The following is a 27,778-nucleotide window of genomic DNA, read 5'->3' on the forward strand; positions in this document are numbered from 1 at the left end:
CCTCTGAGGTGTTGGAAAACCGAAGCATTTGGAAAACGTCCGGGTTTACCGGCATTGATAAACCGAAATGTTCCTCAACGGAGACGTTTGAAAACCAAGGTACCCCTGTATTGGATTCCCTCAGGGTAATTCGTGCAGAATTCTTTACAGGTACTTATGCAGTGCACCCTTGGCTCAGAAAATGGTTTCAAAGAGAACTTTAAAGGAAGACGGGAGAGAGGAAAATGTAATATTTTGAGATTTGTTCGTGGGTGTGAAGAAAGTGAGACAAGAGGGGACAGCATGCCTTTCGAGTAAGAGATTAAGTGGCTTAAGGTGTCTCCAGTAAGGTAACTGATACAACTCACAACTAATGTATTGCAATGTATGCGCTGAGGGTGGGGGAGAAAGGACACAAAATGATTCAGATGTTTTGCATAATGAAACCACGAGCCCTATGCCGATTGGCATAAAGAGCGTCTTGAAGGAAAGCTGCTCCCAGGCAAAATGTCCATGAACACTGAAGAAAACTGTACCGACCCGACTCGGCTCGGCTCGGCTTCTCTGCACGCTTTCCAAATCGTCCTCTGCCCGCTCCTACTACACAGTTTTTGGTAAACCAAACCCACCCTCGCTCAAATCAGACAAGCTATCTTAACATCCCCGCCTTTAAGCGCAAAGGCGAGCCTGGGGCTGTGGACTGCGGTCGAGTCTCTTCCTGGGAAGGGGCGGTTAACCCGACCCCCGTCGTTAACGGGGGCTCTGATGGTGCCGAGGCCGCAGAGGCCCCCAGACCAGCGAGTTTCCAGGAGGAGCGGCCGAGACGGCCGGCAGCCGCCCCTCGGGAAGGACGGCTTCCCCGGGCCCTAGCCACGGGCGAGGAGTAGGGCAGGCGGCAGTGCGAGGCTGGGAGCCCCGAGCGCCACCGGGCCCGCGACCCGGAAGCAGATGTGGCGGGCGGCGGCGCGGCCGGTTGCGGTTCCGGGGCCGCCGCGCCGCAGCCGGCTCTCCGCTCTCCGCCGCAGCGCCCCGCCCCCGCACTCCGGACCTTGCTGGCGGCGGCCACCTGGCCGCTCCCGGGGCCACATGGCTGAGGGGGACTCAGGGAGCGACCAGAGGCAGGTGAGGCCCCGGCGGGGCGCGGACCCCCAGGCTGGGCTCGGCCTCGCCTCGCCGCCCCGGCCTCTTCCGCCGAGGGGCCCCACGCCCGGGGCCGCCCCCGGTCCCACCTGCCCGCTCCGGCCGCCGGCCGCGCGGTTTGCTCCACCGCGCCCCGTTTTCCCGGCGCTTGTTCTCGGCCGAGCGCTCTCTTGCCAGCCGCTCTCGTTCATCCGCCGGGTAGACCTGCCCTGGACGATGGCATCGTCAACCATCAGCGCGAGACGGAGCAGCCCCGGGCCGGAGACAGAAACACGGGTTCTGCTCCCCCACCTGTCGCCGCCGGGTCACCTTGGACAAGCCACTTTAAAAGCCCGGTTTCAGCCTTTGCAAAACGGGCAATAATAACACAAATCTTGGAGTCCCCCGAGGGCCTAATGATTTTTATTTTCTCTTGGTATTGAGCTTTCTCCTTGTGCGTGGCTCATGTGGGCGCCCTAAAGCTTTTCCTACTGAGCCGCGAAGACAAAGTGAGATGATACAAAGTTGAATGCATGCTATGCTTCCCATTTCACCTTTAGGTTATTTTTCATTTTTAACCCCAAACCAAAAGAATAATTTTTGAAATCTTTGGATTACCAAAAACCAAACCGCCACCCACTCTCGTGCCCAAATCCAAAACAAAAAAAACAAGGAAGGAGATACCCTGTAGGAATGTAGGTCTAGACTAGGGGTGGGGATTACCTGTTAGAAATGAAAAGGTGGAGCAGAGAAGATCCTTTCTCATGTGACTCTTGCTGCAGGGTATTTGGGTGCATACATATTTTGGCTCAGTAATGGCCAAAAGCACAGTGTGAAGGGAGCAAGGCTGGTCCCAGTTATTGCAATAGTGCCTGGCAACCACCCGGAGAAGAACATGGTGACTGGCAAACAACTTTGGCAGTGTTCATTCAGGGGTCCTCCATCCAGACTAGTAATGTTGAAGGCAGATACCTTATTTATAAAGGAATAAGGGAAACTCAGGTTTTTATTATATGTACATTTATTGACGTTTTCCCCCATATCAACTTCTTTCAGAATGAGGAAATTGAAGCAATGGCAGCTATATATGGCGAGGAATGGTGTGTCATTGATGACTGTGCCAAAATATTTTGTATTAGAATTAGCGACGATATAGATGACCCTAAGTGGACACTTTGTTTGCAGGTATTTTTTCCCCTTTCTTTACAGTCATTTACCAGTTACAACATTGACTATATGACTGACTTCTGTTGTATTTCCCTAACGATTATTCTTGTGTGATTTTTCTAAATTGCCTTTTTGTTGTTGGCTTTTGTTAAGTGTTGATTATCTAAACATATGGGTAATTAAATCTCAGATCACTCTAAAGTTGTGCTTTAATTGATAGTCTCAATTTTCCCTCTCAATTATTTTAATTATGTAAGTGTTCTTAATGTACCATTGACAAAATTGAGTTTCACTTCCTCTCAGTATCCTGTCCATTTAATAGGAGAGGATCTAAACCTGGAAGATAGCTAACATTTAAGAGGGAGAATAGGTTAGTAATTTAGATGGTTCATGGAGTAAATACTCATTTTTTTATTAATTGGGATTCAGTTATGGTTAGGATAAATAAATGAAAAGGTCAGCATGGCTTTCTATTTTAAAGATCTGACATGGCTTATCTTTAATTGCTGCCTATACTTTTCAACGTAAGAGATGCCAAATTGAGTTATTGTCAGTATTTGTTATTGCAATAATACTGATTTGAATAGAAATCTGTATGAGTCTCTAAGTGTTAGCTGATAATGTATGTAACTGTATTTAGTAGGATTTTTTTTTTTTAGTATTTCTTTAGAAAAGATCCCTGGAACATGTTATAGTGCCGCTCCATTCATTTAGGGTTAGGGTATAATGAGCCTGTTTCAATTGCTCTTTTCCTTTCATCTTTACCCTCCCCACCCTGATTTTCTAACTTTTATACTTTCCTCAAATTGTGAGCTCCTTCTTAAAAGTTAGGCATTGCCATTAGCAACATATTTAAGGTAGAAGCATAAATATGAGGAGGGAATTCTCTCTTGAGATTTAACAAAACAATGGCTTTGGTTTTTAATTTGGCAAGTTAGAATTTGTCTAGTAAGTAATACTACTTTTTTATAAGTAATACTACTTTCGAGTCATGAAATCTAAACATTTGTATTTAAACTGCTTTGTAGGTGATGCTACCGAATGAATATCCAGGCACAGCTCCACCTGTTTATCAACTGAAGTAAGCTCTATCTTCTGTTTTTAAAATTGTTGTATCTTTTTAAGTTTAATGTCTCTGAAATCAGCATGGTTTTATTTTATTTAAAAAATTTTGTAGGTTTATTTTGTTCATTAGATTCCACATATAAGTGAGATCATATAGTATTTGCCTTTCTCTGACTGGCTTATTTCACTTAGCGTAATACTCTTCAGGTGCATCCAAGGTAAGATTTCCTTCTTTTTTACGGCTGAGTAGTATTCCATTGTGTAAATCTAGCTCTATTTTCTACGTTTATATTTTTATAAAAATCATAGTTTTCAAAGATTATTTTCTCTATACTGTACATTGTGTTTATAAAATATCTTATCAAAATGTATGTAGAAATTAATATCTTTTGGACTTGGTATAGAGCATTTAAATAAAAATTTAAATTATACAAGAACACGGTGAAGTATGTCACTTAATATTTGTCTATAGAGATGGAGAAGGGACTTTAGACAGACTAGTAATCTAGAAACCCTGGCCTGTAGAGTTTCTCCTAACCTGGTTCTCCCACAGGTCTAGCCAGTTCCTTGGCATGCCTCTACCTAAGACTGCCTGCCTTCCAGGAATTACCCTTGGTGCTTCTTTCTGCCCATTGTTGTTGAGGAACCATCTTCTCAGCAACCAAAGCATAATCTTAATGAGTCATGAACTGTTGATTGCAAGTGACCTTTGCTTAACCTTGCCTATTTGACCTCCTAAAATGTATAAACCTCTGTGAACAGAATTGCATTGAATCTCAGTTACTAAATTTTTAGCTGTCAGTGGGAATGTTTTAAAACCATAGCAGTAAAATTTGCTGTTAATAATGGGCCTGTAATTTTAAAATTTTATTTATTAAAAATGATAGATGTAATTATAGAATGCTTGTAAACATAAATGCCCTTTTCAGAAAAAGTTAAATTTTTTTCAGTCACGTGGCAACCAGCTTATTTGTTAGAGTTGTTTTTGAGACACCAGTTAGAAAAAATTGGGAATTCCTGATAGTGTGGCAAATAATGTGAGTCTGGCAATTTAGATTCTGGAACCTGTTCTGCCACTTAGGTGAACTTGGGCAGTTTTATGATATCCTATGAACTCACTCTTGTTTTCAAACCATATTTTAATTGAATAGTACTGGTGTTGGCTTCATCACGGTTTCTTGGGAGGACTAAATGAGTCAATGCCAGTGAAGCGCTTTCGAACTGTATTGATTTAAGATAACATTTTGATGAAAATAGATAATTTAAAAAGTTAAATAAAACTAATTTGTGATCTAATCCATTTATATTTGAGATACAGACAGAATCCTTGAGTAATCTTTATTGTCTTTAATTTTAGTGCTCCTTGGCTTAAAGGGCAAGAACGTGCGGATTTATCCAATAGCCTTGAGGAAATATATATGTAAGTGACAGGTGATTAAAAAAATTCTATTAGTGATTCTGTTGTGGGCTTTTGTTGGAACTGTGATATGTAGGGCCCTTTTCCAAATTTTTTGTTACGCTGCCTTTTCATTAACAAAAAGGATGCACTTGAAGACTCCTTGAAAGATTGCTTATATAATTTATATATACATTTGATATCATAGGCTATATTGAATGAAACATGTAATACTGGAATCCTAAGCATAATTATTACTCTTATGTACTTTTAATAGTAATTTTCTTGTATTATGCCATAAGACTTAGAGTCAGTTAAATCTGTATTTTTTACTGTTCCATTTATTCAACAAATAGTATATGGCAAGCACTGTACTAGATCTTGGATACACATAGTTAGCAAAAACAGAAATGGTCCCTGTTTTATGGCATTTAGAATTCACTGATAGGAGAGATATTACTTATAACATCATAAAAATGAAAGTAAAACTGCAGCTGTGATAAGTTCTGTAAAAGAAGGATATTAATGTGTAGTACTAATTAAGTTTGAAACAAGACCTGAGGTCAGGGATAGCAATTTGACTTAACAGCTGAGTTACTTAGGTGAAGATAACTCTAGTGAAAGGCCACAGCATGTTCAATGGCTCTATGTCAAGGAACTTGGCACATTTCAAGACACAAAGTAATGGTGGTATGAACTGGGAAGAGAGAGGAGGGAAGAGAGGGGAGCTTGGTAGGGAAATGACCTCGCAAGATAGGTAGGGAAGTCACACAGAGTCCTGTAGCCATGCTAAACATTATCCTAATACTCAGGGAAGCAGAGAAGGGTGTGATGCCATGATAAGATTTTCATTTTGAAAACACCTTCTGTTTCCGTGTGGAGATTGATTGGAAGGGAGCAAGAATAGATGTGGGACATCAGTTAGGCTAATGCAATTGTCCAGAGAAGATATGACTGTGATTTGGGTTAATTTTAGTAAGATATATTAAGTTAGTAAAACAGTGCTCTGGAATACCAGTTTTACTTTAATCCACAAACTAGTAAGGATTGTCTTGTATGCTCTAGGCAACTACCCCATTTGGCACAGTGACAGTACCCTCCCTCTGTATCCCTGGGATCTAGGCCAGGTTTCTTTCCTTCCAAAATAATTAATTTTAAAATGGTATGATACTATTTGTTTCTTCCTAGAGAAAGTGAGGTCTTCCTTGAATTCCCAGGTTTATACTTGACTCTGGAAGTAACCAAGAACTGGACATACCAATAGGGGATGTCTCCATTTAGTGATTCCATCATCCTCAGCATTTAAGTATTATTTATTTCCTAAATTAAATGTTTCCTGATACCTGTCCATAACCTTACTGGCCACTTCAACTTTTATGCCCCCAACAAACTTCTTTCTGAAATTCTTTATTTATGCTTATCTACCAGTTTATATCCATGGTTAAAATAGAGTAAGGTAAATATATTGCAAATTTGGTCACTAGTGATGTCATTGTATTTCATTTTTTGGTTTTTACTTGGCCTCTATAAATTGGTGGGTTGAACACTTCCACTTTCTTGAAAATTTTCCCACACTTGGCTTCTGTCATGTTAGTTATATTTATCAGTTAAAATTTTCTCCTACCTATGCACAGTGTCATGCACTCTGTCTCTCTCTATCCAAAAAGTCCTCCCTTTACTAAGAGATATGCTCCCATAGGCCACAACTTGCTGTTCTCCCTAACTAATTCAGTTAAACTATTTAAGGATTAGGAAGCATCAGAACTTAAAAGCAGTTTGTTCTAAAGATAGAATATCGTTCATACTGTCTTCTTTATTATAAGTGCTTGAAAAACTCAAGTTCAGTGGTACTATTTTCACACATGTGATCTAAATAGAAATATGCATTCCGTTTTTTAAAGTTTTGTGTGATAACTTTTAATCATCTTTTTCCACAAAATTCCAGCAGGGGGCAGCAAGTGAAAAGCATTGGCCTTTGAAAATTAAACATGAGATAAATATATGGATATAGTTCTTTAATGTTTATATTTTCATTATGTTCTAAATATTATAAGTATCTAGATTTTCATATTAATTTAGCATCACTTTGAATGCTAAATTTGATTTTTTTCTAGATAGGAAGATGAATTATAGTTTCAGGAGGTAAGAAGTCAGAAAACTAGCAGTTTCTTCATAAGCATTTATTAATTATCTCCTATATGCTGGCACTCTATTAGGAGTTTGAATTTAAAAAATAAGATGTGTACCAATACAGTATTCTGACATAATCACTGAGAGGTTTGGAACAAGTGCTGTAAAAGCATTTTTTAGAGATTTTAGTAACTATCTCTGGGCATGTGGCTGAGGTTGTAAAGGAGGGTTCCATTGTGAAGGTGTCTGTTGAGCACAGTGTTTGCTAGGTAATCAAAGGGGGAAAGGTTTTCTGGTAGACGGGACTGCATGAACCAAATCATGTAGGTGTGAAGCAATCTGGCGTCTTCAGAGTTCAGAAAGGAGTTTAAGATGCCAGGTATATAAATTGAGGTAGATGTAAGGAGGAAGAACCTGTAAGCTGGGATAAGGAGTTTGGGTGTTATCTTGTAGGCTGTAGGAGTTTTAGGCAGGGGAATGATTTAATCAGATTTATGTGGCAGTGTGCAGGATGGGCTGTGAAGAGACAGAAGGAAGGAACACCGTGGGAAGAGCAGTCAGTAACTCAGGAGGGTGGTGATCGAGGCCTTTATTAAGGCAACAAGAATGCTGGTGGAGAAAAATGGTCAGTTAAATAAATACTTAAGAATATAAACTAGGCTTTGGTGATTGATTAGATATAGATTACTTTGCCTGTCATATCTTAATTTTGTTTAAATATTTTGCATGTGGATATTTTGAATATATGAAAATAACTATTTGAATAAAACCAAAGGTAAATAATATTTAAAAATACTTAGAACAATTGGTGTTAAGAGAAAATGAAAGGGATTAGACTTTTTCATAGTATTTGAACTTATGATGATCCATTTCAACAATATTTAATTTAAAATCCAAGAAAATGATTATTTTAAATTACCCCAGCTCTTCACATTTTGATATACTGTGGAGCCTTAGATTTAAAACTTGGAGAGTGACGCTTGACAAAGCAAAAATTGCTCCAGACAAAGTTAAACAGGCAAAGAAAACTGTTCAAGACTATTGTAATAGGGGAGAGAGGCCAGAACTTAGTTGGAACTCAACTTTCTATAACAAAAGGGAGGAGGATTTTTAAGGGCTGGGATGAGCTAGTAGGAAAGTACTGGAAGATATTGGGGGGAGGTTGATTAGTGAGGTGTTTCTAGTACATTGCTGTTTCCTGAGTGCAAGTGAATGTTTCTGTTACTAGGCCATCTGTGTTTGCTAATTATTGCTCATCAGGTTAGGCTCCTACCCTCCCACAGAAAGTGGGAGATAGGGCCACTGTCTTTCTTGATGATTACATTTCAAAAGGGCGGCTCGCAGGTCCTTGAGAAAGACACTCCAAGGTTGTAAAACTGACAGGAGTCTTCTAAAAAGATGCCCTTGCATCCCAAAAGAGCAAAGAATTTATAACAAGTTTTCTAAAAATGTTCTGCCCGGCCGGGTGTGGCTCAGCGGTTGAGTGTCGACCTAGGATCCAGGCGATCAGGGTTCGATTCCTGGTCAGGGCACATGCCCGGGTTGCAGGCTCAATCCCCAGTCGGGGGTGTGCAAGAGGCGGCCGATCAATGACTCTCTCATCATTGATGTTTCTGTCTTCCTCTCCTTTCCTCTCTCTGAAATCAGAAAAGATATATTTAAAAAGAAAAGAAAAGAAAATGTTCTAAGAAAAGGGAGGTCATGGTCTAGAGTCAGGTTCTGCCTGTCTGAAGTTGATTGAGCCAAGCTGAAGTTTTTGTCTTGGTCAGGCCTCTGGAGTCAGTTTCTGAAATAGTGTGACCTCTTTGATTCTGTTTTCTCATTTGTAAAATGAGGATACTAGAATAATATTTTGAGGATTAAATGACATAATTCATGTAATGTACTTTAGAACTATAGAATAACACCTCTCATTTTTTTTTTTTTTTTTTTTTTTAAACATATCTTTATTGATTTCAGACAGAGGAAGGGAGAGGGAGAGAGAGAGATAGAAACATCAATGATGAGAGAGTCATTGATCTGCTGCAGCCCACAATCCGGGCATGTGCCCTGACCCGGAATCGAACCCTGATTGCCTGGATCCTAGGTCGATGCTCAACCGCTGAGCCACGCCCGGCCGGGCTCATTTTTGTTGTTCTTACTAAAAGAATCGTCTCATCTAATTTTGTCATTTGAAAAATGAGATGACAAACTGAGAGACATGGAGTGATTTGTCTAAGGTCATACAGCTTAGTAGTGCATTTTAGTGAGTGCTTTTACCCTTAAATCAACAAATATAAATATTAGAAAATTAAAAATACAAAAATTAGAGCCACAAGTAAAAGTGAAGTCACAAGTAACTTGACTTTGTTTTGATCATTCTGAGTTGGATAGTAGTTACTAAGTATAGTTATTCACACAGTATCTCAACTGAATATCAGTTTTTAATCCAGCTTGCTCTTTTATTCAATTTGAAACTTTTGTTCCAGACTTTTAATATTTAGCTGCTTTACCATAATTTAACTTAATAAGTAAAAGCTCAATGTCTCATTCTCTAGTGAGTTCTTAGATTTTGCACCAGAGCCTAGGATTTAGCTGACTTCCTCCAGAACTGTTGGGGGAGTGGAGGAGCAGCCTAGGAAGGAGGACTCCCAGCTTTTGTTTGTTTTAATTGGCAAAAATTTGAAAACTAAATCCTAGTCGACAGTTAAAAGATAAGAACAAACTGTTGTCACAAGAGAAAACACAAATACAGCAGTAATAACAAACAAAAACAAAAACCACCATCTCTAGTAGGATTTTGGGGTCCAAGGGAAAGAATAATTTTCATTTTCTTTCAGGAAACCTTTCACACCCACTACAACTTCCACTGGATTTCAGTAAGGCTTGTTAAGTACTAGGGGAGAAGGAAGCATCAGTCAATAATACTGGGCAGAGTGCTGTTGTATATTCTGCAGGAGGTCGTGAGGAGAGGTGATTTGCAGTTAAGGTTTAATTTCTTCTGTATTATTTGGAAATATTACTTATTAATTGTAGCAATTCTTCCAAGGTGTTATCCCCCACAACAAAATCTGAATGTGAATGTGTATTCACAGAGGGATGGTTTTTTTTCTTAAAGGGTGAATTAACAAAGCATTTTCTACATGTCTTCTATATAGTGGGTATTCAGTAAACACTAGGTACTACCACTTTTGGTTAGGATGATGTGAAGAATTCAATAGAATGAGATTAGGCGATGGAGAGAGTTAACATACAAAACCTTAAGTTTGTAGGGATAATGATTACAAATACAAATAAGGGACCCAGTTTTCTCATTTATTACCATACCCCAGGGCTGCATATAGTTCTCAGTTTATAGGCTCTTAAAGATTTGTTGAGTGTATTAAGGTAATTTCACTTAAAAAGAAACTACTATCGTAAACTAAGACAAGATGCTCTAAATCTCTGTTATAGATGAGGAAACTGAGTCTTGAGTTCAGGTGGCTACTTGCCTAAAGGCACAACTACTTGACAGCAGAGCTAACTGTAGTGGGCAACCTGGGCTTTGGAGTAAAGTCTACATTTACGTTCTAGCTATGAGCTTCTTATTTCTTATATGACTGTCTTAGACAAGTTAACTGATCTCTCTAGGTCTGTTTTCTCATTTGTACAAAGTATTGATACATATAATGTTCTTGGGGCTTAGTACATACTCAATACATTTTACCTTTCTCTGTCTCTGTACCTCTATGTCTTATTGAGAAGAGAGGATGGGAGTGGAAATTGCTTAAAAGAAACTCAACCAACATTCTCAGTTTTTAAAAACCTTTCCAACTGACTTTCCCTACCCCCTCTTAAAAAGGCAGGTTACCAAAGAACAGGGGATTGTTTTACTGCTAGGGAGTTATGGGTGAGGTGGGAGGATTTGAATGCTTTTAAAAGTGTTTCTACTGTATGCGTGTTTTGAAACTTTCCTTCCATGGGTACTGATGAGTGGTGATAAAGAGAAATGATGGTTTCTAGGAGAACTTACAGAGGAAGTTGATAAGGTGTTGTTATGAAGTGGTGTGGTGATTTCTTTACAGCTTATCTAACATTAGTATCATTCTCTAAAGAGAAGACACTTGGCCTTTATTTTATTGTTTTTACCATTATTTAATATAACTCTGGACATGAACCGTGACACATTCTTTTTCTCAATGATCCTTTGAGATGGATTTAATTATCTGAGGCGGGGAGACATTATTTGGAACCAAAATGAATCAATGCAGGCAATGGAATATTTGTCAAAAACAAAATATGAATATAAAATTTTTACATTGATTTGCTTTTAAGTCTTGTAAATTGGCTTTCTGAGGGAGTTCCTCAAGTGCTTTGTATTCTTTGTTGAAATAAGCATACCAAATGATAAGTGTACCAAGTATGTGGTTTGAAATTGGTCAGAAAATTTAGAAAAGCAAGCAGTGATTAGACATTAATACTGAGAAACTAAATCACATTTACATCTATCTAATTCAGGGGTGGGGAACATTTTTTTCTGCCAAGGGCCATTTGGATATTTATAACATCATTTGTGGGCCATACAAAATTGTTGTTGCTATGAAAAAAGCTCCTAGGTTTATTGAATTTCTAGTCCCTCCTGCGGTTGCCTGGGTAGGACCAGACCAAATGATTTCGCAGGCCTTATATGGACCACAGGCCGGATGTTCCCCACCCCTGATCTAATTCATCCAGTTCAGGTTCATAAATTTTCTTTCTCTTCTTTGGTTGCAACATTTCTGTTTATTTTAAGTAAGCAATGTTAATGTTGGAGCCAGTTGGAATTTTTAATGTTGATATAAACTACCCACAAATGTTAGTAAATCTCATGTTTTTATGAATTCCTTTTTAAAAGACATGGCTAGATGCATATACTTTCTTAGATTATAAATATATCTGTATTTTTTGAATTTGAGAAGGAATTTTTTTAAATAACATTTTTCCCCCCTGAATTTTGTTTAGACAGAATATTGGTGAAAGTATTCTTTACCTGTGGGTGGAGAAAATAAGAGATGTTCTAATACAAAAATCTCAGATGACAGAACCAGGTAGGATTGAAAAATATTATCAGTGCCATTTTAACTTACAGTAATTAAATTTTCACATAGATATTCTAATTGAAGTTTTTAATGAAAATATATATTCTGTTATATGGTTTGCATATGAAAAAATGTAAGTTTTCTGGAACATTCATTTGCTCATGTAATTATGGTTCTTTGTATAAGGTTTAGTATCTTTGGTTTAATGTTATAGTCTTAGAGAAATAGCATTTTATGGTTAAAGAACTCAAATCAGAAAAGCACTTCTTTCTTTGACTATTGTTAAGGAGTTATGTACCATGTAACATTCTTCATGAATTATTAGACTGTAAGTTAGACATTATGTTTATAGAAATGTGTATAGAAAAAGAACTTTGAAAAACATACTGATATATTTAGGATATAAAAATTGACTTTGAAAATTGAGTTTTTAAATTGAGTTGTAATTCACATACCATAATTATTCACCCTTTAAAAATGTATACTTGAGTGGTTTTTAGTATATTTCAAAGTTGTGCAACTATCACCTCTAATTTCAAGACATTTGAAAATTGATATTTTTCTCTATTATTCTCTTATTGAATCATTAAGTATATAACAACATGGGAATTTCTAGCGTTTCCTATTTACTTGACTAGTCTTTTTTTCACTTACTACTAAGACCTTTTAGAGAGGAAAGTAACTCTAATTAACCTGATTTTATTTCCAAATAGAGTTTTATTGTTATCATTAATAGAATCATTTTCAACTTGGAAAAATAGGGATTTTAAAAAACCCCATTAGTTTATTTATAAATGCTTTAGAAGATTATTACAGAGAACCAGTTATTTAGGATGCTCTTAGCAAAATCAGTATACATTTAAAGTCTATAGTATATCTTTTTTCAGAACATTTTACTATTTTTCTATAGAAGCAAATGTTTTTACTGCTTCCATGAAAACCAAAGGAATAAATAGTATGAAGATATTTTGTCCATATGACAATCTTTTTGAAGTGTTTTTCTTAACTTTTTATGATCCATAAATGATTTTACAGTATTTCAGGGCATCTATGAGAAAAGTAGTCTCAAAACAAAATTGATTTTTGCCAGTCCACTATTCTAGAGTGTGGGATAATTGCAAAAATGGAATGTATACCAGTAAAAATTTAGAACTCTAAAAAGTTTGGGATTATTCAACTCTTAGGAAATTAAAAAAAGTAGTCATCTTAAAAATATTTTCCCTTTCCCACCGATATTCATAAATTAGTTTAATCACTCTTCAGATTTTAGAGTTATTGATTTGTATAATTTATGATTTTTAGAAATTTTGTTTGGAATGTTTTATCAAAAATTGTTTTTGTAGCCCTAGCCAGTTTGGCTTAGTGGTTAGAGTGTCGGATGTGGATTGAAGGGTCCCAGGTTTGATTCTGGCAAAGGGCACGTACCTCAGTTGCAGGCTTGATCCCCAGGCTTGGTCTGGGCGCGTGCAGGAGGCAACTAATAGATGTGTCTCTCTCACATTGATGTTTCTCTCTCTCCTTTCCCTTCTCTCTGAGAAGCAGTGGAAAAAATATCCTTGGGTGAGGATTTAAAAAAAAAAAAAATTGTTTTTGTAGATGTCATATAAAAAGGGGAGGATTAGTAATTCCGAAGAACTAATATAAGCTAGTGATCAGGATATCTCATGAGAATTTTCCTTCCTCAGGCAACCACTTGACAAGTAATGTATTTTGATTTTAATGTTAAATCTTCAGTAGAAATTTATTCTTTATTATTTCATATTATTTTTCTACTTTAGAAACATTAAATTTTGAAGTAATTGTATACAACTATTAAAATTTTTTTCAAGTTCTGAACTAATTTTAGACTTACAGAAAAGTTGCAGAAATGGTACAAAGAACTTATATCTCTCACCCTGCTTCCCCTAAAGACATCTTACATAACCACTGTATAATTATCAAGAACAGGAAACTAATATTGGTATAACATCGGTATAATATTAACTAAAGAACTTACTCAAATTTTATAATTTTTACACTAATGTCCTTTTTGCTTTTATAGGATCCTGTCCAGGATTCTATGATGCATTTAGTTGTTATTTCTTCTTACTCTCTAGAAAGTGTCTAAACAGTTCGTCAGTCTTTCTTTGACTTTTGTGACCTTTTATGACTTGACACTTTTGAAGAGAAGTGATTGACTGTGTTGTGGAATGTTCCTCAATTTGGGTTTGTCAGTTATTTTCTCATGATTTGAATAAGATTAGGCATTTTGGCAATAATACCACCAAAATTATATTGTGTCCTTCATAGTACATTATATCAAGCAGCTCATGGTATCAGTATGCTTCATTATTGGTGATGTTTAACCTTGATCTTTGGTTAAGGTTGTGTCTGCCAGATGTCAGCACTACAAAGTCCCCGTTTTAGTCAAGGTTCTCCAGAGAAACAGAACCAATAGGAGGTGTATATATTTGTGTATATGTGTGTGTATGTGAGCGTGTGTGTGTATTTAAAAAAGAGAGAAAAGAAGAAAGAGGTAGGGGTGAGAAGGAGGGAGAGAGAGGGAGTGATTGATTTATTTTAAGGAATTAGCTCACCAGATTGTGGAGTCTGGCAAGTCCAAAATCTGCAGGGCAGGCTGAAGACCTAGGCAAGAATTGATGTTGCAGCTCAAGTTTGAAGGCTGTCTGCTGGCAGAGTTCCCTTTTCCTCTGGGTAGGTCAGTCCTTTTTCTATTAAGACTTTACCTGGATGAAGCTTACTCCCATTATTGAGGGCAATCTGCTTTACTTAAAGTCATCTGATATGAATGAGAATTCCATACAAGAAATACCTTTACAGAAATATCTAGAATAGTGCTTGACCAAGTATCTGGGTGCTGTGTCCTAGCCAAAATGACATATAAAATTCATCATCAGAGTTACTGTCTTTCCCTTTGTAGTTCATAAGTGTCTTGGCAGAGATACTTTGAGGATATGCTAATATCCTATTCCTTCTTAAACTTTCACTCACTAAGCTTAGTATTCATTAATGTATCTTGGCAACAATATTTATTACAATATTTAGGTGTTTGCCTAATGGTGGTTCTCATTTCATTCTTCTACATTTATTAATTGGAATTCTATTTAATTATTTATATTAGTATGAACTCATGTGTATTATGTTATTCCATGAATTAAAATTTCATACTATCATTATTTTGTTGCTCGGATTGTTCCAGGTATGGGCTTTAGGAGCTCCTTCGGGTAGGGTCCTGTGTTCTTTTGATAAGCTTCTGTCTTGTTTTGAGCATTTTTAAAAATCTCTGGAATCATACAATATTCTAGTATCACCTTGTATTATCCTTGCTCCAATCCTGGAATCAGCCACTTTTTGTTGAAGCCCTGAGTCCTTGTATTGAAGAATGGTGTTTAGAGAATAAGATAACAATTTTTAAGTGTAATTTCTTACTGTTTTTGTGGATCACTCATACTGTCTCATATGCACATAGGCCCAGAGGTAAAGAAGGAAACTGAAGAAGAAGATGTGGGATGTGAAGATGATATCCTTTTAGCATGCCAACCAGAAAATCCACTTAAAGCGTTGGATTTTGATGTCAGTGAAAATCAAACAGGTATAGTGTTACTAACTAGTTTCTTTTGAGGAAAGTGGGATGGTAATATGAATTGTTTTGAATACGGTTTAGAAATTTAGTAAACTCCCACATGTTAGGAAATAGTTATTAATATGTGAAAAATTGAGTTTTGTTTTTTTTTCCTGCCTGCTGGCCATTTTGGTATTTGCTGGGTCTATCAGAATGGTGAGGGGGGAAAATAGAATTTTTTTTTGCTACTCTCTAGAGTTTTGAATAGTGATGGGAGAAATTGAAACAGAAAAGCTGTGTTTTCAGTTCACATTTCAATTCACACTTAGTTTTGTTTTGAAATTCTTAGCTATCTCCTGATGTCTCAGAGTTATATTTTAGTCTATATTCACAAAATAAATATCATAATTGAAAGTACAACCACCGAATTAAGATTTTAGTTTTTGCTTAAGGAAATTTGTTCCATAATCTAGTGGTATTCAACTTATGAACGGTAAATCAGTTCTGTGTTAATATCAGAAAGTTTGTTCTATTTTAGTATTTTAAAATTTTGAGTGATATTGTAAGTTTCCTCAAATCTCTTACATATGTTAGTTGAAGTATTTCATCAATTGACTTAGTAAGATTCAACAGGTCAGTGAATAGAAATAGGTAAAATTTTTAATTCTTTTTTCCTGAATAACTTTTCATCCTAAATGAAGCAGGTACAGCAGCCAGGATGGTTGGTAAGTTTCTCTCTCTTTTTTTAATTGAATTTATTGGGGTGACATTGGTTAATTAAATTATATAGGTTTCGGGTGTACAATTCTATAATACATCATCTGTCTACTGTATTGTATGTTGACCACCCCAAGTCAAGTCTTCTTCCATCACCATTTATCCCCCCTTTACCTTTTTCTACCCCCCCCTTTTTGGTTGGTAAGTTTCTCATCAGAGTTAAGGGTAAATTAGTAGTTCTTAAACTTGTTTAAGAGGTTGAATAACTGGAAATTATGACACCCTATGGAATACCAATTTGGTGTGTTATTGATATATTTAATTCAATTATGAAGCAGGAACAGCTTTATTAGCAGAAGACATTATATTATAGCTATATAAACTAATGTCATAGGTTTCCCAACCCTGAGGTTCATCAACAATATAATGGGTAAATAAATTATGGTATATTAGCAGCTGTCAATATTTTTGGTCTCAAGACCCTTTTTATACTCTTAAAAATTAGTTATACCAACTTACGCTGTTGCAACAGTCCAGGATTTGAGTCCCAACCCACCACTTTCATTGGGTGACCTTGGCAGGTGAAAATCATTTATAAGTCAAGTAGATTTATGTGCAATATATTTGGAAACTTTTTACTTAAAATTGTAATTTAATTTTAATAGACAACTATTAATTGCTATTTGGGTTGCTTTGCCATATAATTTACATTTCTTTCCCAATTCTCCCCCTCCACCCATACCATTGCCAATTACTTTAGAATTTGAATGTATAAATTTTAAAAATAAAAGTAATATAATTCTTTAAATTTATAGAAATAGAAGAATTACCTCCGATTGATCATGGCATTCCTATTACAGACCGACGAAGTACTTTTCAGGCACATTTGGCTCCAGTAGTTTGTCCCAAACAGGTAAAGTTACTGTGTCCAGCTCACTTTGATGTTTAACCACAATAATTCAAGTAAATGGTTTTGTAGTAATAGCTTTATTTTTACTGTTATAGTTTAATTTTTATGTACGATAAAAACTTTGCTCATTTTCCTACCCCCAAACTACTGTGAATCATGGAAGATTTGTCTTATTTCTATTTGTCACTGCTTTTAAAATTGTATCTAAACTCTAATTAGGGCTTAACCTCCTAATGGGTTTTCAAATAAGAAAAACCTATTGTGGTGCTATAGAAAATTATGATGTTTAACAGTTTGTTAAAAAGAATTATTTGTGCCCTGACCAGGTGGACTCAATTAGTTGGAGCATCATCCTGTACACCAAAAGGTTGCAGGTTCAATTCCCAGTGAGGGCACATACCTAGGTTGCGAATTCAGTCACCAGTTGGGTCGCATATGGGAGGCAACCAATCAATGTTTCTCTCTCATGTAGATGTTTCTCTCCCTTCCTCTCTTAAAAAAATAAAAAATTGGCCTATGGCATGGGAGTTCTAGAAAACTAAGTCTGTTCCATTGTTGCCCAATGCTAAATTAAGGGAGCAGTGGACAAACTAGCCGAGCCTATTCTTCCCCACTTGAATTCCTTTTCCTTTCTGCTTTCTGATCTTAGGTGACTTGATTTCTACCAAAGGATAATATCAAATGGGAGACTTTCATTTAAAAACTATATTCTTATCTTGGCTTTCTTTGTCTCCTCATCAACAGATTCATTTTCTTCTCCCTTGCTGCTATAATCTAGCCTAGTTTAAACCTTATTGATGTAAGGGACAGTTTCAGTACTAGTATCTATAAAGTTAAATTAACAACAAAAGTCTTATTAACTTAGCATAGATTTTAAGCATTAGTCTCTTCCCTTTGGTCTTACAGCTACTCTATTCTCTAAATTCTTCTGAAGTCCTAACCTATAGGGATACAGTTCTTTGTACCAGGCTGCCCTTTCACCCTGTTTTTTAATCTCTGGAAGAGGCAGTTCTTTTCTTCATTGATTTGTGGTCAGGATAACAGCTTTTGGCACAGGCTTCTGGGCTTTTTTCTCAGGAGCCCTATTTTGCTCTTGGCCCTTGCTCATAATCGCATTGTGAGGGTCCTCTTTGGACATTCTATTCTGAATCTGTTCACTCTGGACCCTCTTTCTGTTTCTGATTATATTCATTTAGACTTATAGGATCATAATCTGTGAGAGCTGAAATAAATCTTAGAGGTCAATGTTCATTTTATTGATCAGAAATCTGAGCACCTTAAAGGTTAAAGAATGATAAACATAAGATTGCACAATTTCTGCCCAGCTGGGCGTGGCTCAGCGGTTGAGCATCGACCTAGGATCCAGGCGATCGGGGTTCGATTCCCGGTCAGGGCACATGCCCGGGTTGCGGGCTCGATCAGTGACTCTCTCATCATTGATGTTTCTCTCTCTCTCTCTCTCTCTGTCTCCTTTCCTCTCTCTGAAATCAATAAAGATATATTTAAAAAAAAAAAAAAAAGATTGCACAATTTCTGATTCAAGTTGGTCTTCCTGACTCCAACTCAGTCTTCTTTGCCTCCAGTATTTCTTCCATACTCCTTGCCAATTGTCTTTCTAAAAAAGATCTGACCATGTGTCTCTCCTCAGGCCCTGCTCACATAATCCTTACAGATTTACATTCTCTACAAGGAAAAATCTAACCTTGTTGTACAAAGTTCTTTGTGATATGAGCCTAGTTTTATCATTCCTGATAGTCACTTCTTGAACCTTTCTCCTTTATGTCCTTGCTAGGGTTGCTAGATAAAATACAGGATGCCAAATTAAATTGGAATTTCAGATAAACATTATTACATGGGACATACTTATAATAAAAATTATTTGTGATTTATCTGAAATTCCAATTTAAACATTATTTTTATTTGCTAAATTTAGTGCATCTGCACATGCTGTTTCCTCTGAATGTAATGGCTTCTTTCTTGCCCTATCCCCTTCTTCCGTTTTGATGAAGAAAAATTGCCTCTTTTCTTTCAAGACTTGGCTCATGTTACTTCCTTTGTGGACCTTATAGGACTTCCAGAGAGAGTTTTGGTTTGGTAACATTTGGAACACCATTATTGTGCACCTATCATAGTGGATACATAAATTTGGTAAATTTTCAGAGCTCATTTTTAGAAATTCTCACATTTACATGTAAAATTCTCTACAAAGGGAAAAAATTTCATGTTTAAGTATCCTAGGCCAATTGTGAGTACCTGTTTCTGCCCCTGAAATGAGGAGAAAACTTTGGAAATGGCTTTTTCAGAGTGTAGAACATTCTTTAAATAACTTTTAATACCACATATTTATATCAATATGCTTTAAGATATTTTTCTAGTATTTACAGAGAAATTAAAATGTGTGTGTGTGTGTGTATATATATATATATTTATTTATTTATTTATTTATTTATTTATTTATATTACTGCTGTTTTTAAGGTGAAAATGGTTCTTGCCAAATTGTATGAGAATAAGAAAATAGCTAGTGCCACCCACAACATCTATGCGTACCGGTGAGTGATCATTACAGTATTAGGAATGTGCAGTTTGTAAAAAATGGGAGAAACTGATGCATGATTGTAAAAAATAATAACTGTTATGCATTTTTTCCATTATAAAAGTAATCATGTGTAGAATATTTGGAAACTGCAGAGAAGAAAAAAAAAATCAGAGGGAAAATCAGCTATATCCTGCCATTAAATATAACCGATAATATTATAATACATTTTCTGTCTTTTCTATGCAAAGTTTATCTTTTCAGTGCTTTGCCCTGGTATCCTATTTTTTTCTTAATTTACAAAAGCATTTGTTTCATGTTATTATAATTATTTTATAAACATTATTTTAATGGTTGTATAATATTTGTCTGAGGCTCCAAACTACAATTTATTTAACAATTTCCTTTTTAAAAAAATTTATTTCATTTATTTAACGATTTCCTTTTTATTTTAGCTTTTCATATGTTTCACTATCATAAAGAACAGTCTGTTAATATCTTTCTTTACTTTTTAGATTATTTCCTCAGGATAGGATCTGGTTGCTTCAGATACTTTTCTGAAATGAAATGAGGGTATGATTAAAAAGAAAGAGTAGAGTCCTAGAAGTAAAATTATAAAAAAGCATGAACATTTCTGAAACCAATACATATTGCCAAATTTTTTCAAGTTTTTCTTTGAAACCAAAATATGCTTCCATTAGCAGTGAATTAAGGGTGGTTCTTTTACTTTTGAGTACTAAGGTTTTATACAAATCTTTGCTGATTTGTTAATAAAGAGATGAAGGTTATATTTTAAATATGCAAATTAGTACAGACTTAAAAGAACATAGTTTAGGACTGAAATAAATCAGTATAGACGGATTTGGTGCAAATTTAAAATGTGATTGAGACTATTTGTAAAATTTAGGCTATTGCAGAAATCTTTAAAAAAGCTAGGCTAACTCAGAAAACTCAAAAAAATCCATCACTTTGGATAGGCAAGTTTTTAATATTACTAAGTCACATCTCTTTAAGTGCTACAAGTTACAAAAAACTATTTGTTATATAATTCCAGAGTATCACTGGGCAGAATTTTGATGTTTTCTTATGAGTTTGGGTCATGAATATAAAAATGAGGAATTAGCTTGTGCTTGCTCTCAGTGTTTAGAATGTACTATAAAAGTCTTAACAGTTACCATTCATTCATCCCACATGTTTACTGAGTCCCTGCTCTGTGCCAAACACTTCACAAAAGTTAATTATGATTATTTCAGCAACTCTGCCACTGTAGAAAGGTTAATTTTTTATAGATCACATAGTTGTTAAGTGGTAGAGCTGAATCTGATAATCTAATTTCATTTATCTCTATTTTATTCCTACATGGCTGTGAGTCTGCACCTTCAACAATCGCTGTACATAATATTGATTTTAAATTATCAAAAAATTAAATAATGTGCCGGATATTCTATTTCAAGCCCCAGGTTTTTGGGTCTTTAAGTTCTTGTGAGTATTTTTGTCCTTTTGCATATTAATAGATGATCACCTGTTACTTCTCACAAATATTAGCATGACTATATGTAGCAGCCCCTCCACCTCACCTCCTTATATAATTGATCCTTGAGAATGAAAGAGATGAGCTTGTCAGAATTGTGTCAGATAAGGCTAAATAGGCACAAAGTGGAGGCCTGAAAGACTCCATTGGGAGTAAAATAGTGACCTTTATTTGGTACATGGACTTTGTGCTGTGTATTTTGGATGCTTAGGGTCCTTTTAAACTTTTGGGGCTCTGTTCCCGCTTTGGAGCTGTAGGGTACTCTTCAGGCTACTGGTACACACAGCTGTCAGACACCACATTATTATCTTTCTGCCATGTGTGAAAATGTCCATAGTATTGCTTTTTTTTAAAACCTTATAGTACTGATTTATATAGTCAAATTTCCTTAATTTGTTCCATAAAAATTATGCTGTTAGATTATAATTATATATAATTATAAGCTTAGTGTAAATCAGCCACTGACTACTTGTTGCCTTAAATTTGCCATATAAAATTTTGTTTAATAGTACTTTGTTTTCTTCAAATGAGGTCAACTCTAATAATAGAGCCTGGTCGTAGTAAGCGGGCAGTAAGTATTTATTGAGTCAGTGAATGGCTAGATGGGTTGGTGGATGGAAAGATGAGTGAATGAATGAATATGATTGCTATAATAAAATTAGTATAATTGACTTAGTTGTATAGATAAGGTATATTTGGCTTTTTGTGGCCATATCCAGAAAGATGGCTTTGCTACATTTGTCTAGTCCTGGTAGATGGTACCATTTATAGGAACCTAAGAAATCTACTATATGGCATACCTTAACTGGCACTGTTTTCTTTTTATACTTGCATTTATTTGTCAAACTTATTTTACGGTAATGTAGCTCTACATTATTATTCCAAATGCTAACTTTTTAGATAATTTAAATGGGTAAAAATATCATGACTTATCTCTAGTATTGATAACTCTCCAGGGTAAATTATAGAGAAAAAGGAACCTTATAATTCTTACTCAAAATTGAGAAGATAGAAAAATACTTGATGGCTAGAATAAGATGTAAGGGAAGTATAAAGTGTTAACTTTTGTTGGTTTTATCACCTCCACCTTTTTATATAGTTTTTGTCTCTTTCACTAGATCTTAGGGTACTTGAAGACAGGAATATGCCACTTATTTCTTTTATATAATTTCATAGTGCCTATTTTGTATAATGCTTCATATGTTTTACGCTCAGTAAATGTTTTTCAGTGACTTCTGTCTCTAACCTCATAGCTTTAAGGTTAAATGTGCAAACTCGCCTTCCCATAATTGCACCATTTTTGATTTAAGGGAGATACCCTTTGTTCCTAGCTTTCCCAAATATAAAAGTGAAACATACCAGATAGTAAATTATCAGTGAAAATATATCTAATATATAGTTCAAGAAGGATTTTTTAGAACAAATACGCTGATTTTGGAAGTAAATTGATTGCAACTAATATGAAGTATTTTGAGGTTTCAGAGTGTAACACTGTTGTATGTATTTCTAGAATATATTGTGAGGATAAACAGACCTTCTTACAGGACTGTGAAGATGATGGGGAAACAGCAGCTGGTGGACGTCTTCTCCATCTCATGGAGGTAAGTGTGACTTAAATCCTGTTAATCCTGTCCTGTAAGCCATAAAATTTCTCAAAAAAAACAGAGCTCCACTGAGGAATAAGCAAATCAGTTAGACTATATAACAGGAGATATATTTGGTTTAATTAGTAGTTAATTTTTAAACGCTGACAAAGAACATTTTAACCACTGGATATGGAGCAGAAAGCAAAGGGTCAACAGCAAGTGTTGTGCTTTCAAGTTCTTTCAGTCTTAGACTATAGAAGGTTGTCTTCAGCTTGGGAAACCTTTGTGTTTTTTAAATTTTTTGACAGTTTCCTCCCCTTTATTTTCTCCGTTCTGTCTTTGTGAAATTCCTGTTTGTTGGATATTGGACCTTCTGGATAGATACAGAATGTTTCTTTTTTTAAGTTGTCCATCTGATTGCCTTATGTTCTGAGACATTTTCTTGATTGTCTCCTAAAGTTTCTATTGAATTAAAAAATTTTTTAGCAACTGTGTATTTAATTGTCAAGAGTCCTTATTTTCTATTTTTTTTCTTTTTTGTAGCGCGCTGTTCTGGTTTTCTGGATGCAATATCTCCTAAAGTTTCCCGAATATACTAATTAGTATTTTGTTTTAAGATGTTCTCTCAAATTTTTTTCTGGTCCATTTTAGTTGGTTTATCTTGTCCTTTCTCTTTCATGCTGCTGGATTTTCTTCATCTGTCTGGTGATCATTGATTGCCCATTAATTTTAAGAATGGATTGTTTTTTTCCTAAGGTAGTTGGTATAGTTTCTTCTGCTATTGTATTTGGAGTTTTGTTTACTAACCTTGATAGGAACTCTGTGTGTGGGTCAGGTCTGTAGACTGGTGGGCCTCACATTAAGGGCAGCATTTGACAAGTGTCAAACTTAGGAAGACCTTACTGGTAGGCACCAGTGATTACTCATGCAGCCCCAGTTCTGTCTAGTAGTTTGTTTAGAAGCAGGGCCTGTGTTGTTTGGCCTAGGGGTAAGGCTACCTAAACAGCTTTTCTGGTTGAAGTCACCAAGAACTGGACCTTACCTGCATGATCTCCCCTTCCCTCTGCCCTGTTGCCCCAAAGTTTGGAATTTGAGGACACTGGAGCACAGCGTTTGTTTTCCAAATTCCCTTCTCATTTCTAACATTCTACCCCCTGAATTGTTAGTAATCTCACTCTGCTTATTCATGTGGGTCTGCCATTCAAGTCATGGGGAAATTTTATGTGCAATTTTATATATGGGTTATTTTATTTGCTTTTAACACTCACATTTGTATATGTCTATATGTGTATCTAATTATGCTTCTGAAAATAACAGATTTTGAATGTGAGAAATGTCCTGGTGGTAGTATCACGCTGGTATGGAGGGATTCTGCTGGGACCTGATCGCTTTAAACATATTAACAACTGTGCCAGAAACATACTGGTGGAGAAGAGCTACACAAATCCGCCAGTAAGTGGTCATTGATGCTTTATCTACAGAGCTCCTCACCACTGCCTGGGAAATTAAAAAAAGAAAAAAATTAAGAACGAATCAGAATTTGTGTGGTGCATTAGAAGAACCTTTGGACTAGGAAACTGGAGACTTAGCTTCTAATCAAAACCATGTGACTGGCCAGCTGTCTGACCTTGGGAAGATGACTTCATCTCAAATCTTAATTTCATACATTCATAGAGTTTTATAAAAACCTTAAAGATCAATTAGTTTCCAGTCCCTAATCCTGAGGCCCAGAGAGGTTGCAGCTGATGCACCAGTGAACTAGATATTCTTTAAACATCTATAAAATTCCAGCATTTTCTGTTATTGTCAAAGCGTCTCCTCTTTTCGCTGGCATGCCTTTAGATGCCTCCTTCCTTTATATTTTGAGGGGTTTTTGTTTTATAATTATGTTCATTTCTATTGTATTTAAGCTCAGCAGCCTTACTTTAGAAAATGGACAATAGTTCAAGTAATGTTGAAATTATTTAAACATAAGTCTGTTAGATAAATGAGTGTTTTCCTTGATTATCCTTAATTATTTTGTAAATATATAAATAGACAGTAAATGAAAGTGCTGTATAAAACAGAAAGATGATACCTATGGACATAATTATACTTTCACTATTATACGTATTCTATCTCATTAGATTTAAGTTCCTTAAGTTAGTATCTTCATGTAAATGGGGGGATACTACATTGATTTTTGTCTTTTTTCAGGAGGAATCTTCTAAGGCTTTTGGAAAGAACAAAAAAGTAAGAAAGGACAAGAAGAGGAGTGAACATTAATACCTGATACTATTTGAAAGGTTAATTTGCCTATAATTATATACAAATTCCACACTCATCAAAGAATATATTGTGCAGAGAGGGGATCCTGGACTGCTCAAGTCAGCCAATACATCATGGACACCAACATTATCTTTTCTTCTTTGGTTATATCATCTGCCAAAAATAGAGAACTTGTGATATATTCATATGTGTTTCAGGCTGATTTGGAAGACTAATTTGAACTTAATCACCATTTCACCTAATTTTAGGGAGGTAACAGTTGCCCAGGGCAGTACCTGAATTAACTGTCTATTTCAGTACATGTCAAGTGCCTTTGTTAGGTGGGGAAGAAAGGTCTCTGGAGGAATATGAATACCTGATTTCTTGTCATCGGAATTCTCATTTTGTTAAATGAATATTGCCTTTTACTGCTCTTTATGGCTTATTGGAATAGGAGCTCACTGAAGATTGATTTTGGAGAGTTTCTTCTTGTGATTTTAGTTCATAAGTATGTCACCTTCTGTTTTATAGTGTTCATCATTGAGTAATGGGTAAAGTGAAAGTTCAGGTGTATCCATCTGCAGCTATGTGCTGAAGTAATTCATCTAACGTATTTGTTAGCATAAGTGTTATACCTCAATTTTGTTGCAGATTGGTGATTGTGAAATTTCAAAAAGTGATTTTCTAGCCTCTGCCTTTTTTGTTTAACTCTCGTAATGTGAAGCAATGGGTGTGGGATGTCAGTAGTCTCCTCCTGCCCCTGAAGTGTGTTGGTGTCATATTCTGGTTTCTTTAACAACCTGGAAGTACCTTTCTTGTGATCATTGAGGAATTAGAACTGTGCTAGAAGCTAAGCTGTGGTTACTGAGACATAAATGGGCTAAAGGTGGCAGAATGACAGGGGTGGGGCAAGGGTATGTTGTGTCATTACAGAAGTGTGATGCTCGTTTCCCACCTGCATTCCAGCCATTTCTCTCAAGTCCGTGACTGGAGAGAAGGAGCAAAACTTTTGACTGGGAAAGCAAATCGTCCTGTTCATCAGTGTTTGTCTCCCTTCTTTCCTCTGCAAGTTCTGTGATTTAGCTCTAGGCATCTAGACAATAAATTTACCTTCGAGATAGGACAAGTCATTAACTGCTCCCTTTCAGATATGATCACAAACAGTTATTAGAAGTTAATTGATCACAGATTTACCTGAGACTCCCTCCCACAGAGAGGGAGCAGAAATAGGAGCACGGAAAGCATCAAAGAGAAGTGGACACAGACAGGTGTGATTTTTTTTTTCTTCCTATTCTGTGATGTTTTACCTTTAAAAAAAGTTCAACATCCTTATTTGGTATTTTTAATAAGAATCTAGTAAAGAGCTTTACACTACGGTTGGATTCTGAGAAGTAAGATCTAAATTATATGTTTAATGTTGCCAGTTACCAAGTGCCACCAGAGGATGACATATGTATTTAGGACACATCAGATTCCATGAAAAATTAAGTATGTCCTATAGTAAATTAAAAATATTGAAATTAATAACTATTAATTAACATTAAAATAATTGCACAGTTTTGGCATATCAAACCTGTGATAGAAGATATAAGCAGTAAGAATTTGGTGCTGCAGAAAAATAAATGAGTTCATTTTTCTGTACCACCAAATTTGAATTTCTTGCTGATTTATCTAATATGTATTTGGGCTTTTATAGAAAACCTTTATATCTGGAATCTCATTTTTCTTTATTTAAAACAATCCTATTTTTGCTTCTTTCTACAAAATTATCAACCACATTTTCCTGACTAAAAAGCCTCATCTCCTTTGCCTAAAGTTCAGTTAGTGAATAAGGAGGGATCTGAACACCTCTAATTCTGGAGCCTGAGGTATTTCACACTAATTATGTGGACCCCTAACTAATAATAGTATTTGTTTTTCTCTATTTAAAAATGTATCTCGATCAGAGGATTTTCAAATCTCCAAATATTTTTCTATAGCCAACTCTATGTGGTGGCATATTTTATAGTATATTGTATCAAACATATTGCCCATATGCCAGAATATAAGAGCAGGTAGCATCTACTTTTTAAGTGGGAATATCAGTATGATTTGAAGGAATATAACATGGAACAGAGCCTATTTGAAGAGAACTGTATTAAACTAATCACAACTGAGAAAGAATAGCATGAAGCAGATACTGTTTGTAGAGAAGGTGAAATTTATTGGGAAAATTGTATAATCGCCTCTAATTCCACTATCTAGAGATAACCATTAGTAACATTTGGTATGCACATCCTTCTATTTTTTTCCTATGCATGATTTTGTACATATGCTATTTTTCTTTCCATAAAAATGGTATTACACTGTATATACTGTTTTGTATCTTGATATTTCATATAGAAGTATATTGTTAACATTTTCCCATTTCAATAAATATTATTCTATGGCTTAATTTCTTATGGCTACATCATATTCTGTCTTCTGGGTATATCATAATGTACTAACTAGTTATTGCTTATTTCCAATTTTTAAGTTTTTTCCAAGTTTTCACTATTATAAACAACTATATTATAAACAATGAAAAAAATCATTGTATGCAGACTTTTATATATTATCTCTGGCTATTTTCTTAGGAAAAATTCCTAGAAATGAAATTTCTTGGTTAAAAGTTTGCACTTTCTAATAACTTGATTGGTTTAGCCAAATCACTCTGTAGAAAAGTTTATCAGCTATACCCCCATTAGCATTGTGCTAGAATATACAGTACTTAGAATACTAATCAAAGATGTGGGAAAATAGGCAGTCTGGTAGGTAAAA

The 27,778-nt window shown here is 35.7% G+C and overlaps 1 protein-coding gene across 10 annotated transcripts; it reads left to right on the forward strand.

Moving 5' to 3' along the window:
• Nucleotides 1-1,000: 1,000 nt before the first annotated feature.
• Nucleotides 1,001-27,413, forward strand: IMPACT (impact RWD domain protein). Of its 10 annotated transcripts, XM_087819008.1 has the most exons (13): nucleotides 1,001-1,101; nucleotides 2,155-2,283; nucleotides 3,294-3,346; nucleotides 4,688-4,750; nucleotides 11,816-11,901; nucleotides 15,362-15,484; nucleotides 16,156-16,179; nucleotides 16,987-17,084; nucleotides 19,558-19,631; nucleotides 22,657-22,747; nucleotides 24,050-24,184; nucleotides 24,929-25,017; nucleotides 25,946-27,413. In XM_087819008.1, the coding sequence occupies exons 1-12, from the start codon at nucleotides 1,066-1,068 to the stop codon at nucleotides 24,995-24,997; spliced, it is 981 nt and encodes a 326-aa protein (XP_087675134.1). In that variant the 5' UTR covers nucleotides 1,001-1,065; the 3' UTR covers nucleotides 24,998-25,017; nucleotides 25,946-27,413. The 10 variants fall into 10 exon arrangements, with proteins under 10 accessions (XP_087675134.1, XP_087675133.1, XP_087675142.1 ...); XM_087819007.1 differs by having other exon boundaries at nucleotides 24,929-27,413; XM_087819016.1 differs by lacking the exon at nucleotides 24,050-24,184 and having other exon boundaries at nucleotides 22,691-22,747.
• The last annotated feature ends 365 nt before the right edge of the window (nucleotides 27,414-27,778 follow it).

This window comes from Miniopterus natalensis, chromosome 7 (genome assembly GCF_054644295.1).
Source record: "Miniopterus natalensis isolate mMinNat1 chromosome 7, mMinNat1.hap1, whole genome shotgun sequence".
NCBI lineage: Eukaryota > Metazoa > Chordata > Mammalia > Chiroptera > Miniopteridae > Miniopterus > Miniopterus natalensis.

Coding starts and splice junctions, on each gene's coding strand:
- IMPACT (XM_087819007.1), top strand. CDS start 1,066: ATGGCTGAGGGGGACTCAGGGAGCGACCAGAGGCAG. Junction 15,485..16,155: donor TGTCAGTGAAAATCAAACAG/GTATAGTGTTAC, acceptor TCCTAAATGAAG/CAGGTACAGCAGCCAGGATG. Junction 24,185..24,928: donor AGAGCTACACAAATCCGCCA/GTAAGTGGTCAT, acceptor GTCTTTTTTCAG/GAGGAATCTTCTAAGGCTTT.